The sequence below is a fragment of the Thamnophis elegans genome, chromosome 1, assembly GCF_009769535.1.
Source record: "Thamnophis elegans isolate rThaEle1 chromosome 1, rThaEle1.pri, whole genome shotgun sequence".
Classification (NCBI taxonomy): domain Eukaryota; kingdom Metazoa; phylum Chordata; class Lepidosauria; order Squamata; family Colubridae; genus Thamnophis; species Thamnophis elegans.
In genome coordinates, this window is record NC_045541.1 from 83436987 (window position 1) to 83456909 (window position 19923).

Sequence of the window (19923 nt, forward strand, 5' to 3'; positions counted from 1 at the left end):
TGGTGTACTTTGTTTTTAATAAGTTGATACATTAATATCTAAAACAAATTCTTGTATACCATCAGATTGTTAATGCACACTGATTTTCCTTTACACCAGAGGTGGGTTCCTACTGGTTCAGACAGTAGGAACGCCCCTGAACCAGTTTTATCGGTGGCGCCATAGATGGCGCCATCTTGTTTTTTGCTTCTGTACATGCACAGAAGCATTTTTATAGTACTGCACATGCACGTGTAGCATGCATGTGCCCGCAGCGCGTCCCTGAGTGAATCGGCAGTAGTGGCAGCCGGAACCCACCCTTGCTTTACATGTACAGATACTAAAAAGTAACAGGTTTTAGAGTGTAAAAATCTTACTTGAAGATTGTTTAAGATTTATCAAGAGTCCAAACTTACATTTATTTATTATGTGCATAATTTAATCCATTTTTTGTTGGCATTTCATTTTTAGCAGTATTAACAGCCAAAAGTGGTGATGAAATAGTGTTTTTTACACATTCATTAAAGCAACTGGTTATTCCAGTATTCTCAAATAATATACTCCAATCTGGATGAAAAATTGGATTCATGTTCTCTGTAGGAATGCAAGGATAAGATATTAAGAAAAGTTTTCTTTTCTCACCTTTGCCACCACCCGGCCTCAGAATAAACTCCACAGCAAGCAGCAGAAAACTGCTGCTCAGCTTCAGAACTTCCTTACTTTGATCTGCTGTTTAGATTCGATAATATTTCAAATGCTGCTGTCCCTGAAACCTATTTAGATGAAGTGCTTTCTTGATCTTTTTTTTCAAAAAGAACGTTTGACTTTTATATAACGTTTTGTTTCATTTGTTTTTCCCCAGTTGCCATGTTTTTATTTATCAGGAGGAGTCTGGAAGCACCTTTAAAATATTAGAGCATATGATGAAGTGAACTCCCACAATCTCATGTCTTTTGATAAAACATGTTTATCATAAAAAGTGTTATCAGATCTTCCAAATTTTTGGCTACTGTAGACTAACCCCGCTCTCATTCCTCAGTGCTTTTATTTAGCATGTCTTCTGATGTGCCTATCAAACACATCCTCTTAGGATTAATGTTTAGGCAGGCTGACTTTACTTTTTGTTCTATTTCCACTATCATCTCATCTGTTTTATTCCTTTCAACTTTTTGAGAAACTAAGGAATAATTTCGGCAGAAAGCAAGGCTATTTAGACAAATCATGCCTACTTTATATCAGAATGTCGAAGTCAGATGAAATCCACAGGAACATTATCAATGTAAAGTAGTAACCAACTGCAAGAATTTAGCTGTTTCCTTGATTTAGTTAAATTTCTTATTTAATTAAAAGTCTGTTCTATTGTCAGTCCTCTAAACCAGTGATGGCGAACCTTTGTGTCGGGGGTGGGTTTCAAAACTTTTAACTACCTATTCTGTGGGCGTGGCCTATTTTGTGGGTGTGGCTTAGCAGTCATGTGATTGGGTGGGCGTGACCAACTTGATGTCACTCACCAGGAGATGTCATGGATTGGGTAAAATGTGAAGCTCACTTAACAATGCTCTTGCTTAGCAACCAAATTTTTGGGCTCAATTGTCAAGGACTATCTCTGCCTTCCTCTGCATGGCTGTCTTGTCCTAGTAAACATCTTCTCCTTTCTGGCAATTTTCCTCTCTGTTAGAGGCACCAAAATAATCCAGACAATATAAGGTTTCCTGCTGCAGCAGGGGATTGGACAACATGACCTCTGAGTAGCCTTCTAGCCCTAAATTGCTGTGCTGTTTTTCTTTCATTCTTTTTTCCTTCCTTCCTTCCTTCCTTCCTTCCTTCCTTCCTTCCTTCCTCCTTTCCCTTCCCTTCCTTTCTTCCTTCTCTCTCCCTTCCCTCTGTGGGAAGCAACTCCCCCCTCTCCAAATAACTGCTGAATGTCACTTTGCAAATCGAGCAGCTTTTCAATTTAAAGCAGGACTTCAAAATTTGCAGCTTTAAGACTGTGGACTTCAACTCCCAGAAGTCCACAGCTAGACATGCTCAGTTCTGATTTAAAGCGACAGAATTTGTTTTTCTCCTTTGCTGAATCTTTCGAAAAGTGAGTCTCCTTCCTTCTTTGGTTTTTCCTTCCCTCCCTCCCTCCCTCCTTCCCTCTCGCTCTCTTACTTTTTAAAGCTTTTTTCCCCCTTGCCTGAACCATCAGGGGAAAAAAACTTTTTAAAAAAACCTCTTCTGATGAAGCTTCTGATGGGAGAACAGGTTCGGGAGTGTGGCCAAGTCACCATTACTACCGGTCCAATCTGGTACGCCAGATTTCCACTACCTCTTCTGGCGTACTAGACCATATAGGGAGGAACCCACCTCTGCTTTGTGTGCCAAAAAGAGAGTGTGCGTGTGTGCTCATTGGGGCTGCAACCCAGAAGAGGAGCTGTCCAGGGGGCATGCGCGCGCTGGAAAATGAACTTCTGTTTTCCCACGCACATATGTGTACCGGCCAGCTAGTCTTCCGATTACTGGCATGCATACGCACATGATGATCAGCTGGATGGCGCGCATGCTCACACCATAAAACGGAAGACCAGTTCTTCAAGTTTCCAGCACTGCCGCACACATGAAGGCCAGTTTATCGTCATGCGTGCATGTGCACCAGAAACCTGGAAGAGCAACAGGAGATGCCGCGCTAGCCAGGTGACATAATTCCACGTTTCACTTCAGGCACACTACACACACACACACACACACACACACACACACACACACACACCCTGCAATAAATATACTGCAGTTCCTTCACTTTGTAGAAAACATGGGTTAGAAGAAAGAAGGTTGAAATGCTATTTTTCTTTGAGAAATAGAGAAGAAAAGGCTCTTTAGTAACATTGTTTTTCTATTATGCTGAAAAAACATACTATTTTGATAACCTGACACTGTATTTTATTTTCCCACTTAATCTAGGAAATGTGTGATTTCAATCTTTTTAGTACCAGCTGCTTACAAGTTGTGATCAGAAATGGGGGAGGAGTTGTCTAAGGAGCTGTCCAAGCACCCTTAGCAATTTATCCCCCAAATATCTAGTTTTAATAAATTAGAAACCAGGGATCTGCATCCTACCTAACAATACAGTATCATAAACCTTAAAGGTGCTCCTAAGCTCCACACGATATTCAATTGACAAGGGCCTTCATCCCTCCACATGCTTCACTGTCTTCTACTGTCTACTCTCTTTTTCTGGAAAAATATGTTTCACTGCCTCCTTGCCTCGTCTTACAGTCACTGTTGGTTAGGGATTGGCTGGACTTGGAGAGGAGGATGCTTTCAGCTGACTATCTTTGAGCAACTTTTCACATTTCGATGGTTCCTTGTTTCACTGTCTTTTCAACTGAAAGAGTCACGCAGAGTGAGATGGAGGTGGTTCCTTTCTGTTGGTATGCTACAGCTGCCCATAATAGAATTATCTGCTCTCTTTTGAGGTTCAGGAGTTCGAGTTCTATGGGTAGTCTTTGAGTTGTAACTGTTCATTTAATGACTGTTCGAAGTTATAATAGCACTTAAAAAAGAGACTTACAACCAATATTCACATGACCATCGCAACATACAATAGCAGAGTTGGAAGGGACCTTAGAGGTCTTCTAGTCCAACCCCCTGCCTAGGCAGGAAACCCTAAACCTTTTCAGACATCCCCATGATCATGGGATCAAAATGGAGAGCTTGGGAATTAGCATGTATTTAAGATGGCTACAGCATCTCAGGGTCATGTGATTGCTATTGGTGGCCTTGCCAGTCAGATTCCAACTAGGAAAGTCAATAGGGGAAGCCAGATTTACTTAGCACATGATTCACTTAACACAGATTTGAGCATTTTACAGTCTCTGGCCCGATCCAGTTCTTTGGTTGTCTCTGTTCGACCCATGTGAGGTGAATCAGATATTAGAAAGCTAATGTAAATAAGCATGCCACAGAGGGCAAGTGAAGAAGCTGAGTTGGGTCCAACACTGTTTAGTTCTGGTGAACTCCTTCAGTCAGCTGGTGGCCGCAGGAGGGCAAGGAGACAAAGTTCTTTTCTCACTCTTACTTGGAGCAGCCTGAGGAACAGACTTGACAGGGTTTGGGGATATCAAACCAGGTTTCATTCAACAGGTTACTTTGGTTCAGCCCTCCACTACATTCCAGGTTTCTCATGTGGCCCCCTTGGGAAAATTAATAGCCCAACCTTGACTTAACTGCAGTGATTTGCTTAACAACTATGACAAAAAGGTCATAAAATCAAGCATGACTCACATAACAACTGCCTTATTTAGCACAGAAATTCTGAACCCAATTGTGGCCGTGAATTGAGGATTATCTGTATATTTATTATACACCAGAGCGGTGTGAGTTGGAACAGGAAATAGTGTAGCAGTTGGAAATTGGCTTTCTTTCTACTGTTAAAGTTACATTCTTAACTCTATTGCACTATCAGACTTTTGTAGTAATTTCCAGCATTTACATCTAGATTTTATTTGTACCTAATCTCAGAAAATTGGGATCTTTTTTAAACGTTCACGTACAAAGATCATCCCCTTCTACACAGCATTCTCATTAGTAATGATACTAATTTCTATTTGCAGAAAAAATAAAGTTTTGTGTTATAGCAAGCCAAGAAGATGGCATTGAAGCAAATATTCAGAAATCATAATTTTAAGGTTTCCGTCAGTTTTGTGATCTGGATTTCTTCTGAGGCTGATACTGCGTCTTGAATAACTGCAATGTTTGGTACTGAACATAATTATAAGTAGAAGTTATTTTTATCTTCTATTTTTTTCTGTAATATAAAAAGGTGGTTACATATTATAAATAAAAATATGTTTTGCAGTAAATCCCTACTTAGACAACCTGGTAATTAAAGGGCTTTTTTCCAACCAGTCCAATCATAGCATGAGATTGAAGTCTCACTCTCCAAACAATAACATGTCCCTATGCCCCAAATATGATCACCAATAGTGCGCTGCTATTGATATAGTAAGTCCTCCATCTCTACCTATTAGAAACAATAGTGATAGCTGCTCTTCTTAGAGAACATTTATTTGGCAGAGAACATGCCATTTGTTCACTTACAACTCACTTTTGGATCAATTTACTGAAATCTCAATAGCTGAGTGACTGAAGATAGTATCTAAGATAGTATCTTACTAAATAGTGCATAAGTATCTTACTAAATCAAATCTTTAGCTGCATTGCTTCAGGTTATGTGTAAAACCTACTATTTGAGCAGGCAGTTGGACTAGAAGACCTCCAAGATCCTTTCCAACTTTGTTATTCTATTCTAAGAGGCTATGTCAAATCCACTATCACCTTGTTCCAGTTTTCCTGCTTTTTCCCTAGTTAAGTTTTTCACATTCCTTAGATAGTTTAAACAACACATTCAAAGAAGCATTTGAGTGCCTTCCTACTATATAATTAACCCTGAAGTATAGGATTTTCTTCTTTTTACTAGGAGCACCTGTGATAACTTAGCTTAAGTACTTTGGCCCTCATGTGTTTATAAGCAATACGTCGTCTTAATAAAAATTCAATAGGTAAATAACATAGACATAAATTGTATAAAATGTAAAAGTGAATTTGTATAAAGCAATTTTATTCATGATGCAGTTTCACTGAAATCGTAATTACATTGACTATATCTTTACTGTTGGCAACATTTTAAAACATATTCATTTCAACTGCAAAATGAATTGCAGTAATTAAATTTATGTTGTCTTCCTAGTTAACAAAAGATTTTAATAGTTGCCATGGTGATATGTGAGGACAGCATAAAACTAAAAACTTTTTGTTTTAAAAAAAGAATGATTACAATCAATTGAACAACATTTTCTGAATGAAAATGTGCCTGTTGCTTAATGGACTTCTTAAAATTTCATATTAAATTTGAGAATTAATTTACCTAAATATTTGAAATACTGTAGCTACCCATGAAGAAGCATACTGTAGATAAAATTCTTAATTTCTGTGTCATACTTTCTTGAAGAACTTGGTTAAGTAAAAAGGCTACTTATAATAGCAAAGTTTAAAAGATAACTTCAGCAATGTCTATCCAGAGCAATGAGAAGTGAAATATATATACATGCAATAAAAATTATATTTGATAAGCTTTGTATATCAAGCTTTTATTAAATACACAAAAGCAGAATAACACCGTTGTTACTGTTATGAGTTTTCGCCCACAAACAGCCTTCATGTAAGATAATAAAGTCAATGAGATGTGGTGGTGCAATAATTAGAATTCAGGATTGCAAGCTAACTCTGCCTACTGCCTGGAGTTTTATCTTGATTGGCTCAAGATTGCCTCAGCCTTCCATCCTTCTGAAGTCATTAAAATGAGGGACCAAATTATTGGGGGCAATTTGCTGACTCTAAACACACACTTAGAGAGGGCTGTAAATCATTTGGGGGGTGGTATATAAGCCTAAGTGCTATTGCTACTGTTAATTAAACATGTAACTTTGGTATCAATGTTTGATGGTAAACTTTCTGAGAGTATAATTTTTGTGTTCTTCAACTCCCACCCTCATAATCAGCTGCTCACTAAGGGCACATGTTTTATATTGGCTTCAAAAATGTTTGCTTAATTTCTCTTTCCTATTTGGCTGTTTGGAATCTGGAATAAGTTAAAATCTAAGAAAATTCTTTCCCTGGTCTTTTCTTCCTTAATTTTTTAAATATAAATTCAATTGCAATAATTTTCCTCATTTACCCTTATTATGATTATTATTTCAATTAGTACAGAACTTTAGCTTCATTTTTCATTTGTCTATTTAACTCTTTTCTGGTGTGTTATTTTTATAGATAGTATCAATTCCCATAAAGTATTATGGACCTATTAGTTCATGTACTTTTATCCACGTGCAATTGGTTTTTTTTTAAAAAAAAATCTGGGTTGTTGTATCGTGATGAGACCCTAGACCAGTGATGGCGAACCTTTTTTTGGCTCGCATGCCAAAAGCGGGGGGAGTGCAGGGGGGTTGTGCACGGATGTACCACACCCATAATGATTTGCACACGACCAGTGCTCCCCCCATTTTAGGACTGCTTTTTCACCCTCCCCAGGTTCCAGAGGCTTTATAGGAGCCTGGAGAGGGTGAAAACAGCCTCCCCCACCACCCGGAGGCCCTCTGGAGGCTTCAGGAGCTTCCCTGAAGCCTCTGCAGTACAAAAAACTGGCCCTACGGGCAAACCGGAAGTTCAAGGAAGTCACTTCCAGTTTGCTCATAGTGTCATTTTTTGCCCACTGGAGTCTTCAGGGAAGCTTCCTGAGGGCTCCTGAATGCTATGGAGGGCTAAAACCGGCTCTATGAGCAAACTGGAAGTCCATTCCCAAACTTCCGGTTTACCTGTAGGGCCGGTTTTTCGTGCTCTGGAAGCTTCAGAGAAGCTCCTGAAGCCTCCAGAGGGTGAAAAATGGCCTCAAAAGAAGGCCGAAGTTAGCTGGCTAGCTGACAGGGCAAGCCTTGCATGCCCTGATAAATGGCTCCGCGTGCCACCTGTGGCACGCGTGCCATCAGTTCACCATCACGGCCCTAGACTCAGACTTACAGCCCCTGTATATAAAATTGTCCTGCTTTACAAGAGAGAGAAAGCATATAACAATGCTATTTGTGTAATTATAAGTAATGAAATTTTTGGTGCAGCAGCTCCAATAACAGATAGTTCCTGACGTACAAGCATTCGTTTAGTGACTATTCAAAGTTACAACAGCACTGAAAAAAGTGACTTATGATCAGTTCTCACAGTGAGCAACCATTGCATCCTCATGGTCATGTGATCAAAATTCAAGCAGTTGACAGCTGGCATGTATTTAAGAGGGTTGCGCTGTCCTAGAGTCATGTGATCACCATCACCAAACAATATAAATTATATTATGTTATTAATTTATTATGCCATTATTCTCTTTTATTAGTTTTATTGTTTTATAAATGAGGTTTTTATATTCCCATGTGCGAATAGGCGGCAATATAAATTTCCTAAAATAAAGAAAGAAAGAAAATTCCAACCTTCTCAGCTAGCTTCTGGTAAGCAAAATCAATGTAGGAAGACATATTTGATTAACAATTGCATGTTTCACTTAACAACTGCAGTGATTCGTTTACTGTGGCAAAAAGGTCACTAAGTGGGGCACAACTCACTTAGCAACCATCTTGCTTAGCAGTGAAAATGTTGGTCTCAGTTGTGGTTGTAAGTTGAGATCTACCTGTTCTTCTGAAAATATAAGTGTGATTTGAAACAAGATAGCATCGATTGTTACTTTTTGCCACAATTGCCAGATATCTGAAAAATAGTCATCGTGTTTTTGTCTTATGTCGCCTTATTTTTGACTTTCAAAAAGTTGTAATCATCAATACAATTGTGAACTGTTTAGCTTAAGATTTACCGCTACAGTAAATTGGTTTTGAGAAAACTTAGTCAGATCATTGAAAGTATTTGATTCCCAATAAGCAGAACTATAAATAGATTTTGAGATACTGTATATACTCGAGTATAAGCCTAGTTTTTCAGCCCACTTTTTGGGCTGAAAAAAGCCGCCTCGGCTTATACTCGAGTCAGTGAAAAATTTGCCCGGAATGGAGGAGAAAAAGGGGCGGAGCAGTTTCCCCTCCCTCTGTGTCAGTTTGCCGCGCAGCGCGCACCGCACCATCCCCCCTCCTCACGTTCTAATGTAATGCAGGGCTGTCTTACGATTCCCCTTCCTCCCCCTCCTGCCGCTCTGCAATGATGTCCCACCTCCTCCTTGTTATGGCAAGCAGCCACATAGCGATGTCCCACCTCCTCTGGTACAGTGATCCAATGATAGGAATCACTGTGCCGTGTGTCATAGGAGGCGGGACATCGCTCCCGCGGCTGCACGGGACATCATCATCACAGCGGGACATCAGCATCATGAGGTAAGTGAAGTATTTCATTGAATACACTGCTAGTTTACTGTTTTTCTTTGAAATAAATATTCAAAAACATTATTGGTATCTATTTTTATTTTTGAAATTTACCGGTAGCTGCTGCATTTCCCACCCTAGGCTTATACTCGAGTCAATAACTTTTCCAGTTTTTTTGTGGTAAAATTAGGTGCCTCGGCTTATATTCGGGTCGGCCTATACTCGAGTATATACGGTAGGTAATGTGTTCAGCAGGAAAAATAGTTCTGTTCATAGGAAATAAAAATACTTATTAATCAGTAGTTAGACACTATCTTGCTGACTCATATTTCTGCCAACATATGTAATAATTCATATCCAAAGAAGTTCCAATAATGTCTTTAATCCCAATTCTCCAATTCTTTCCCGTATTTTTCAGAATATAAGACGCACCGGTGTATAAGACACCCAGATTTCAAAGAGGTAAGTCAGGAAAAAAAGGGGTTTGTCCTCCCCGGCCCCCAAGAGCTCTCTGCAGGCTTCAGCAGGCTTCAGAACAGGGGCATTTTCCCCTTCCCCCAGACCTGCTGAAGCCTGCAGAGTGCTTCTGGGGGATGGGGGAGGCCAAAAAGAGCTCATTTTTTGCCAGTTTTTCCCAAAAATGGGATGCGGGGGTGGAGCTTTGGGAGGCCAAAAATAGCTGTGTTCGGTGTATAAGATGCATCAACATTTCCACACTCTTTTAGGGGGGGGGGGGAAGGTGCATGTTATACTCAGAAAAATACTGCAATTTTTTTTTCAGGTGACCGTCATTTTTTCCTCAATGTCCAGCTTTCACACTTTTCCTTGTGGTTTTCTCTAAGTTTGTCATTGATTTTCTCTGCAGGATTCATCTCTACTTCTCCAGCACACTTTTCTTGTCTTGTTATTTTTCTCTGTTGACATTCATGGCAGGAATATGGGGGGTTTTTTTTGGTTGCTTGATGTTAGAAATATGTATACAGTCATTGTACATATTTCTTAGCTTTCATCCTCCATCTTCCTTTGAATATTATGATAGCACATCCTAAAAGCTACTTGGATCTACTTGAAATTTCTGTTTCAATTTTTGTGATGTAGCTTATTTCTTTTCATAGTTCTTTGCGTTCTCATTTGTATATATTAAACCTGTTGACTCTGTTCCTTGTGCTGATATTATATCCTGACCATGGGCATCCATGGCAGAAGTTAAGGGAGAGAAGTGAAAAAATATGTATCATATCATTACAACATAAATTCTTCACCCTATGCACTTTCATGTGATAGAAAAACAGATGCTTGGATTGTAATGTCATGACATGTATTTCCTAGAGTTTGGGGATTTAACTTGATCTAGGATGCTCACAGTTTTCCAGTTGAAACTATGGCTGAATCTGTCCATAGTCAACAGGGAAGGTGTGAGCGTCCTAAACAAGGTAAATCCAAAAATGATAGGGAGTTGTTCATTTAATGTAGGTAAGATAGACATCATCATTTTTGGGCTATTAAACTAAATTGATTGTATATGTTTTGAGATAATAAATTGGTAATAACCAGAAAAAGAAATAAATGTACATATTTGATAAAAATGTATATTGTAAAATTTAAAGAAATAAATTAACAAAATATTGAGCCCCTCTCCTAAAAATTTAGAGTATATCTGTCTATGTAGCATAATGTTCATACATAGGATCCTGCTAGGATCCTATTGTGTTTTTGTGATTTCAAACATCAGATATCTGACATATCTGTGCTTTTGGTTTGTATAATATTATCTAGGTATGACATCTATAATCATTTAGATCATAAAATACTCTTGATGCTTTTAGAAATTATTTCATATAGTCAGTGTGGTACTACAAATATAATGTATGGAGCTTTTAAAGGTTGAAATTACTGCAGATATTACAGACATTCATAACTGTGTATTTAGGAATGGTGAATCCAAATGTCCTTTCATAATCCATTAAAAATCAGCCTCAATCAGTCTGGAAGTCCAATTTTTATTATGCTGTATTTTTCAAAATGTATACTTGTAGTATGTTTTGAAAAGGCTTTACCACAATTTCTAAAGCATAATTTGCTAAGGAAATTTCATATCCCATGTGGTTGATTGTGCATGAGATAAATGCATCAATGGATACCAGAACTTATACTACATTATTCCACACTTGAGTGAATTATTTCAGCTTTCTATGCCAGCTGTCTGTTCTTAGATCCATTTTATTCTTCATTGTCTTTGTTCACGTGCCATAGGATATTGTGCTTCCACTATTTTTACTTCAGCTGTTAAATATATTGGAATTAGACAATCACTCACTTCTGTCCTGACTTGACACAATTTTTTTGTAAGAGACATTGTGAATGTCTCTTACTGTGGATCTTACTACTCAGGATCGTACTATGTCTTTCCTATATGTTTTAACACAAACTATATTTTACAAATATTTTCTGTTACATAAGAGCTATAAAGGCTATGGGTACTTCTACAGCAGTTGTTGCATATGTACAGTATATGGATCTTATAAAAGAGGTTCACCGACAAAAGGGCGAATGACAAAACCGTGCCCGACTAAACCGCGGTGACAAAACCGCGTGTTCTAAAGCGCTCCGACGAATGAGCGCTGAATTGCGCCGACAACAGCGCGGCGACAGAAGCGGGCTGTAACCTAAACCTAAACCTAACCCTAAACCTAACGCTAAACCTAACTCTAAGCCTAACCCTAAACCTAACCCTAAACGTAACGCTAAACCTAACCCTAACCCTAACCCTAAACCTAAACCTAAACCTAACCCTTACCTTAACTTAAACCGCCCCTCTGTCGACTGAAATCGTCCTTCTGTCTCCGCGCTGTTGTCGCCGCGTTGTTGTCGGCGCATTGATGACATCGCGGTTTTAGCGACACGGTTTAGTCGGCGCGGTTTTGTCGTTCGCCCTTTTGTCGGGTCATGATAAAAGATGATAGTATGGTCCTAAGTGCCCAGTTTTGTGCAAAATTATCATTTAGATGTTGCATCTTTTGGATGAACACTAGCTTCTTGAATACTGTCTTGAGATACCTATCCAATGATCTGTTGGTAAAGTTACTATTTTTCTGCATATGTAATACCCAAATGTAATAAAAAGTCACAGATTTAAGAGTAATCATTTCACACCACCCATTTCTTCTTTTGCTATAAATGTGGGACGGATTGGGATAAATTTGTAGGAGTGACACCAAAATATAATATCATATTTTATTTATTTATATACTAAATTATTGTATTTTATTTCAATTTCTTTTTAAATTGTATTTCATCCTATTCAATTTTCAATTGTTTTTATCAGATTTTAGGCTGGAACTCTGCACTTTGATATGGCCCAAGGGCTAATCAGTAAAGTAAACTCAGCTATAAATGTCCTGGGTTCTATGGGTTGTAGTTGATAGTTTGCAGTAATAGTACAAGAAGGTTGTAATAAAAGTCTCAGTTATCAAAATGTATGATATAGTCTTTTATTCTAATCAGCTTGTATTTGTAAATGTATAGATGTCCATTTGGAAAACAATGGCTATAGCTGATGAATGTGGTAGTTATCCAATTTATGTCTCCTCCTCCTCCTCCTCCTCCTCCTCCTCCGCCTCCGCCTCCGCCTCCGCCTCCGCCTCCTTGTCCTCCTCCCCCTCCACATTCAATTAGGAGAGATACTTTTTTTCAATGAATCATAGATTCTTCCATTTAACAGTTGTAAAGCCCTTCAAACCTAACCCATCTGAGCTACAAATCAATAACATTATATTGACTAGGAATTAATTCTTAATCAATTTGCCATCAAAAACTGATAGCAAAAAGTACAACCTTTCTAAATACAATTATTTAACTGAATAATGTAATTGAAATTTTCAGCTGTAATAATAGTCTTGATAGATTAATTCAGGATGTTCTTATAAAATCTACTCTTTTAAAATTTACTCTTCCATTCTGCTAAGAAGCATTAATCACAGTACTTTCAACCTACAGAGGGAAACGTGACCTGTTCATGATCCCCAAGGATACATGAGTTGGCACAGTTCAGGATGATTCCTTTCTATGCAGCAATGCACCAAAATAATGGGTGCAAAATGTAAATTATTCTGGAAACAAGGCTAGAAGAATGAATTTCTTTTCAGAGCAGAAGTCTAAAAATGCCAGTGGATTTCCCAAAATAATATTGAGTTTCCTACTTCCTGTTGTTTTTTAAATCCTTTGCAAATATATTTAAGCATATCTTTTGAGTAACCAATGTGCATACCTGAAGTAAATAAAAATTGCAGAGTGGAAAGAAGATAAAATATTAAAAAGAGAACATGAAAAATAAGTTACCAGTATTTAAGATTGAAGGCACAAAATGATACCATCATACCAAATGATGCAAAATCCCTTTCACAAAAGAACTGAGAATACAGAGGTGAGGTTTTAAACATATATTCTTAAGATGATATTTTACTAGATTAATGTAACTCTAGAACACGGGTGTCAAACTCACCATGTCACGTTGCTGTCACGTGACGTATCGTGATGTTTTTCCCTTTGCGGAACTGGGTAGGCATGGCCTGTGCATGATGCATCCAGCCTACGGGCCGCCAGTTTGACACCCCTGCTCTAGAACATTCATGAATAACACTCCAAGCCAGACTCCTTTAGGTAACAAAATTAGTGGCATGCAACCTATTGTTATGAAAGATAAAGACATAAATCTGTAGCTGCAGTAGAAAGGCTACAAGCAGGCATCAGCTGCTAATGCTAATATCCATAGTTACTGTCCTTAAAATATTCAAAACCTAGCAACATTGTTAGCTTTCGGCTGCCACTATCCCAAATGGGCCTTAAAAATGAATTTTTAATAAATTTGTGTCAGTCATGGTTAGGTGGTCTTGAATTCCAATCACAAAATATATTTGCTTGCTAGCAGCGTTAGCTTTTCATGTGTTTTAGCATGAATAGGCATACATAAAGTGTTTAAATATGATAAGATGTAAACATCGGATTGTGTTTTTGTAATCACCACTGCATGCAAATATAGAAACAATATTTGAGAAATAGGTATGCACTAGGCTTTTGGGTGAGGTTTATTACTTTATGACAATAAAGACATAATAAATAATTACTTTTAAATTATATGAGAAGTTAGAGGCTGATTTTGGAAAGCTAAATCCAAAATGATGTGACAGTTCTGCCTGAGTATATTTTATTAAAAGAAATGAAGACAGTGAAGAGTTTTGTGACACCTTAAAGACAAATTTATCTGGAAATTTAAACCCATAATATGTTTTGGCTTTCTTTACTGATTTGTCTGTGTTTGTGGTGAAGAGAAGGTTTAAAAACTGGCCAACTCGCAAAACTGGAAAAATTACACACCATTAGAAGACAATGTAATAAAAATATTTGAATGTGCAGAGATGGATAGGCTCACGAAAGAATTAAAAGAGAAAGAAGAATCTGAATATTACTCTGTATGGGATTCATAGTATAATTTGCTAAAGGAAAGGGGGAAAGCAAAAAAGAAAGGAAGAAAGATCAACAAATTAATAAACAACTACAAAAACGGAAAATGGTTAAAAGATAGAAATACGAGATAGACTGTAGCAAATAATAGGAAATAGATACAAAACTATTCAAATGTAATAAAGGTTGTTTTCCAGAGTGAGGGACAGGAGTCTCCAGTAGATGGTATTATCACGCCCAATTGGCCACGAGACTGGGATGAAGATAAAACCATGCCTCTGTGCTCCACCCTTGACTTCTAGTTTCATCTCAGTCCGGCCAGTAACGAGACATAAAAAATTAGGACTCCTGATTATTGCTATTATTGGACCTCCTCACCTTTCCAGCCCCTCCTAACGAAGGACCCTACCCCCTCCCCAATAAGGCTCCTGGTTGTGGCTGCTTTATCTAGCCACCAGGGACTCGGATGGCTCGGTCGCCATTCCAGCGACCAAATTTGAGCTGCAATTGCAACGTGGAACTGGCTGCAGGCTCTTTATTTGCCAGGGAGGCTAATGGGCTTGGGATTTCCAGTCCTATAGCCTCTCACCAGCTCCAACAGAGCAGCAGCTGCATTGGTGGCTGGGAATCGAGCCGCAGCATTGAGGAGTGCTGGGAAGAGCGTGAAGAGTTTTTTGGTACCTTAAATGAGCCGCGGCGGTGTCGAGAAGGCGCGGAAGAGATTCAGAGCCAGGAAAGCTTTTACAGTGGCCCCCTAGAGCACGTCGAGGAATGGAGGGGGTTGATGGTCTTCGCACAAGGTGGCCAGAAAGGCTCTTGTACACTTTTCCTCTCCTTCCCCTCATTCCTGGGGTCATTCAGAAGCTAGTCAGGGAGCAGGCAGAGATCATTCTGGTAGTACCATATTGACTGCGGAGGGCCTAGTTTGCAGACCTCATGACCTTGTCGGTTCAGACCCCATGGAGATTCCGGAGGGGGAGATAGAGTTACATCAGGGGAGGCTGGTACACCCGGAGCCACACTGGCTGCAACTAGCCAGGTGGAGAGTGAGCGGGAGCGCCTGAGAGCGGCTCACTTGTCCCTGCAGGTGATTAAGACCATAAAGGCCTCACACAGACAGTCCACTATGAGGACCTATGACTCCACCTGGGCCTCCTTGTGATCTGGTGTCAGGCTGCCCAGGTGGTGCTCACCAGGGCCTCAGTCCCGCAGGTCCTGGATTTCATTCAGGATGGGTTAGATAAAAGGACTTTCCCAGGGCACAGTGCGAAGACAGCTAGCTGCGCTCACTACAGTTGTTCCCAGGGATGGCTCGGTCCCTCTTACCCAATTACCGGTTGTTAGAGGTTCCTTAGGGGGGTCTTTAACTTGCGCCCCCTGGTAGACCATAGTTTCTCCACATGGAACCTCCCTATGATGTTGCAGGTGCTCATGTCAGAGCTCTTTGAGCCATTGCGGACAGTTAGCCTGAAACTGCTCATCCTTAAGGTAGTGTTTTGGTGGATAGGGAGTGTCAGAGTTAGGGGCTCCTTCCTCCAGGAAAGATTTATGCATTTTCCACAGCAACAGGGTTCTGTTGCGGTTAGATCCGGTCTTTGTGCTGAAAATAAATTCTGCATTCCATCGGTTCTTCCAATGCAGAATCAGGATGTGATTCTTTCAGATTTTTGCCCGGACCCAGTTAGGGAACGGGAACACCAGTGGCACCGGTTGGATGTCTGACGGGCCTTACGTATTTATTGAAGTGTACGGCTTCCTTCCGGAGGTCGGAGGTGCTATTTTTGTCCTTCTAGCCTTTGTCGCTGGGAAAATGGCTCATCTCTTCCACCATTAGCCGTTGGATCCGTTTGACTATCGCCCTGGCGTATGAGTCTTAGAAGTTGCTTGTGCCGACCGGTATTTCAGCACATTCTACCAGGAGCACAGCCACCTCGGCGGCTTGGACATCTCAGGCTCCAATAGATGACATTTGCAGAGTGGTGACATGGGCCTCCCCGTTGCCATTTATTTGCCACTACAGGTTGGATGCATTCGCATTGGCTGATGCAGCATTCAGGCGTAGGGTGCTTCAGCAGGTCCTCACAGATCATTAGTTCCCCACTCATGGGACTATAGTTTTGGTAGGTCCCATCTACTGGAGACTCCTGTCCCTCAGTCCGGAAAATGGCAGTTGGTCTTACCTGAACTCCTATTTTAGGAGTTGGGAAGGGAGGCTCCAGTTCCCGCCCTAGATAGCTAGTTGTCAGGTGGGGTGGGAGTTTCTCCTTTGTGCCTTGTTTTCAAGTCTCGGGAGAGCTCACTTCGATGAAACTGGAAGTCAAGGGTGGAGCACAGAGGCTCCACCCTTCATCCCAGCTTCATCCCAGTCTCGTGGCCAATTGGCCATGATAATACCATCTACTGGACCCTCCTGTCCCAACTCCTAAAATAGCAGTTCAGGTAAGACCAACTGCCATTATACATAAAATATATAGAATGTTATACATAGAATGAAGCAAAAAGATGTATGAAATAATATAAATGCATACATATATATATATATATATAAAGTTATAGTTATAAAAGACTTATTTTTACAGATAAAAGAATCACAACAGATATGTAAAAGAACTGTAATGTGTTGCAAAGATGTGAAGTTTGCATAAACAAAATAAAAATAAAAAAAAAACCTGGCCGAATGGATTCTGAATATGCTCTTGGTGCAAATAACTAAAAATGAAAGAATGCTGGTCATTATTTATAAATAGGTGTTTGCTGTTTGAAGAAAGAAATGTCAAAAGAAAGAAAATTTTCATTCAAACAATTGAACTTGCTTAAAATAGCATGTTAAAACTTGACTTTGGAAAATTGTTATGTGTAATTCAGAACCATTTTATTATTAGAATATTGTTATATAAAGTATCCATTATTAGAATAGAATTAATCTATTCTGAATAACCAACTTATATTACAGTACTTTAAATGGATACAGCACTTTTGCTTTTAAGTATGTCAATTCAGCATTATCAATGTAGTTTCATATTTCTATGTACATTTTTATAAATCATTCATTTTAGATGGGTATCAAATTTTAGTTAAGAGATAAAAGGGATGTGGAAATATATATAAAACAAACAAGCGGTTTATGTTCACCTAGGAGTTAACCTGTCAAACATGGCTATGCACAGCCGGCTGTAAACCCTTTTCTCTGAATAGTTGTACTCCAGCTGATTAGATCCCAGTCTTCAACAAAGTACAGTTAACCTTGAGCCTTGCATGAATAATTAACCAGGTAGAAAATAAAGAATGCGAAGGCATTTTACTGGCAGAAAAGATCAGCTGATCTCTATAAGCAAGTATGTCTTATTCAAGTGAACTTCAGACAGTTTAAATATTTGTTCGAATTCCATGATGCAGTATGTGTATGCCTGTGGTATACATGGACGCGGGTGTGGATGTATTTTTCTATAAAGCAGTAGAAGCTGGTGTTCTGTTCCCCACATATCAAGTACGGTAGCAAAGTAAACTCATTCAGTTAAACATAAATGCAGCAACAGTGGCAACTTGCTGTACATAGCAACTGTCCACTTATCTCGGAAACCTCTCAAAAAATACACACAAAAGCACTAATACACATGCTGTGGCCAGTGATATGCAACAAAGAAAATGTGATTGTGAAGTGGAACTGCAACAATTTTTAAAGAATTGAATGGTGACAGACCTTCTGTAAGGTTTCAGGATGAACCTAAGAGCAGCGAGTATCTGTAGCTCAGGATTGAATTGCAGAGTTCTTGATACTTTTTGAGCTTGGTTGCTTGATTGTAGATACTTCATCACCCAACTAGTTAATATCATCAGTGCTTGAAACATCTGCAAACAAACAGCCACGCTCAGAGAACAGCAAAAAATCCACACTGCAGGACCTACAATAACCTACCAAACTTATTATATTATTTATTGTACACAACAATTATGAATGAGTCCAAATCCAAGATGACCCCTCTTTGCAGATGGTTAAACAAAAAATGGTTTTAAAATACAACTCTGGGCTGCTCCCTCTTCTTCTAACTTGTCATTTGTAGTTTGGAAGCCACTCTAAAATCAGTTTGGAGCTTACTCTTCCCAGTTAAGCATGTGCAAGTATTGTGAATTTAAGTGAATGGTGTACAGGTTTCTTTTCTTTTTTTAAAGAGCCCTGGAACTATAGTTGTCATTGTTCATTTAAATCTCCTTTATGAAGTCCAATAATGAAGTCTGCCCAACAATGAGGTCCAGTAGATAATCCTGTGTCCCCTCAGTGCCCTGGCACTTCCATTGGTCCTGATCCAATTAATTTTGAAAGTTAATCAGCTCAACTGCTGCTCCTAAAGAAACACTAAAAAATTAGAACATTTTGCAGGGTTTTCATTGGAACTGTGGAATTCACAGGCAGGAATTCAGCCCACCTTGTGGCTTTTGTCATATGCCCTCCTTTCTCCAGAGGTCAAAGCACAGGTAGTCCTTGACTTACCACCACAACTGAGCCCAGAATTTCTGTTGTTAAGTGAGACATTTGTTAAGTTTTGCCCCTTCTGACAACCTTTCTTGCCTCAGTTGTTAAGTGAATCACTGCAGTTGCTAAGTTAGTAGCCTGGTTGTTAAGTGAATCTGGCTTCCCCATTGACTTGGCTTGTCAGAAGGTTACAAAAGGTGACTCCAGGGCACTGCAACCATCATAAATATGAGTCAGTTGGCAAGTGTCTGAATTTTGATCACATGACCATGAAGACGCAATGGTCATAAATGTGAAAAATATGGTCATGTCACTTTTTTCAGTGCCATTGTAACTTTGAATGATCACTAAATGAACTGTTGAGGACTACCTATCCTGTGATCCTGAGTGCTGTTCTTTACTTCCCATCAGTCTCTTCTATCCCACAGGATGATGTCCTTTCCCTTTTTTTCTTTGCTACTGAACCATCTAGTGTTCCAAGTCTTGCCATTATTTACTGACCAATCATAGACCAGGAAGGATTCCCTGAAGCCATAGGGTGAAGACATGCGGCACTGTGCAGCAAGTGCAACGCCAAAGATTTAAGAGAAACAAATGTTAATAACTTAATATTTCAAAAATAAAAGCAATGTGTTTGAAAGTGAGTGTAGAAACATGCATTGCTTATTTTTCTTAAATATCAGAAGTGGGAGAATAATACCTGGATCCTTGTAACAGATTGAAACAAATAGTAGATCTATAATATGTTCAAGAAACTACTAGTATCTCATTTCTTAGTGCAAGAAACATACCTATTCAAAGCAGAAGCGATTCAGGTGTAATAAGATTGTAAAGTGTTATTTTATATTATTTGTGCTTACTTTGGTATTGAACTAGATTTTGATTTCCTTTCAGCCACAACCACCAAACTACCACATTTAAACATCCAGTGACTGGCCAGTTTTCCCCAGAAAACGTGGAGTTTATTTTACAAGAGGAGTAAGTAGATTGATTTTCCTTACACATCTAATAACTATTTTTAACCTTTAATTAGTAGTTGAAATTCTACAAGCTTACTCTATAACTGCCTATTAATGTCTACTGTTGTATCATTCCAATTACTAATGACTGAATGGTGGAACA

At 39.1% G+C, this 19923-nt stretch overlaps 1 protein-coding gene across 4 annotated transcripts in view; it reads left to right on the top strand.

Moving 5' to 3' along the window:
- Positions 1–19923, top strand: part of PLEKHA7 (pleckstrin homology domain containing A7) — a 139440-nt gene that overhangs the window by 54776 nt on the left and 64741 nt on the right. For all 4 annotated transcript variants that reach the window (XM_032222637.1, XM_032222647.1, XM_032222628.1 and 1 more), the window contains one exon: positions 19696–19779. In XM_032222637.1, the coding sequence (XP_032078528.1) occupies positions 19696–19779 (84 nt within the window). The remainder of the gene's footprint in view (positions 1–19695; positions 19780–19923) is intronic.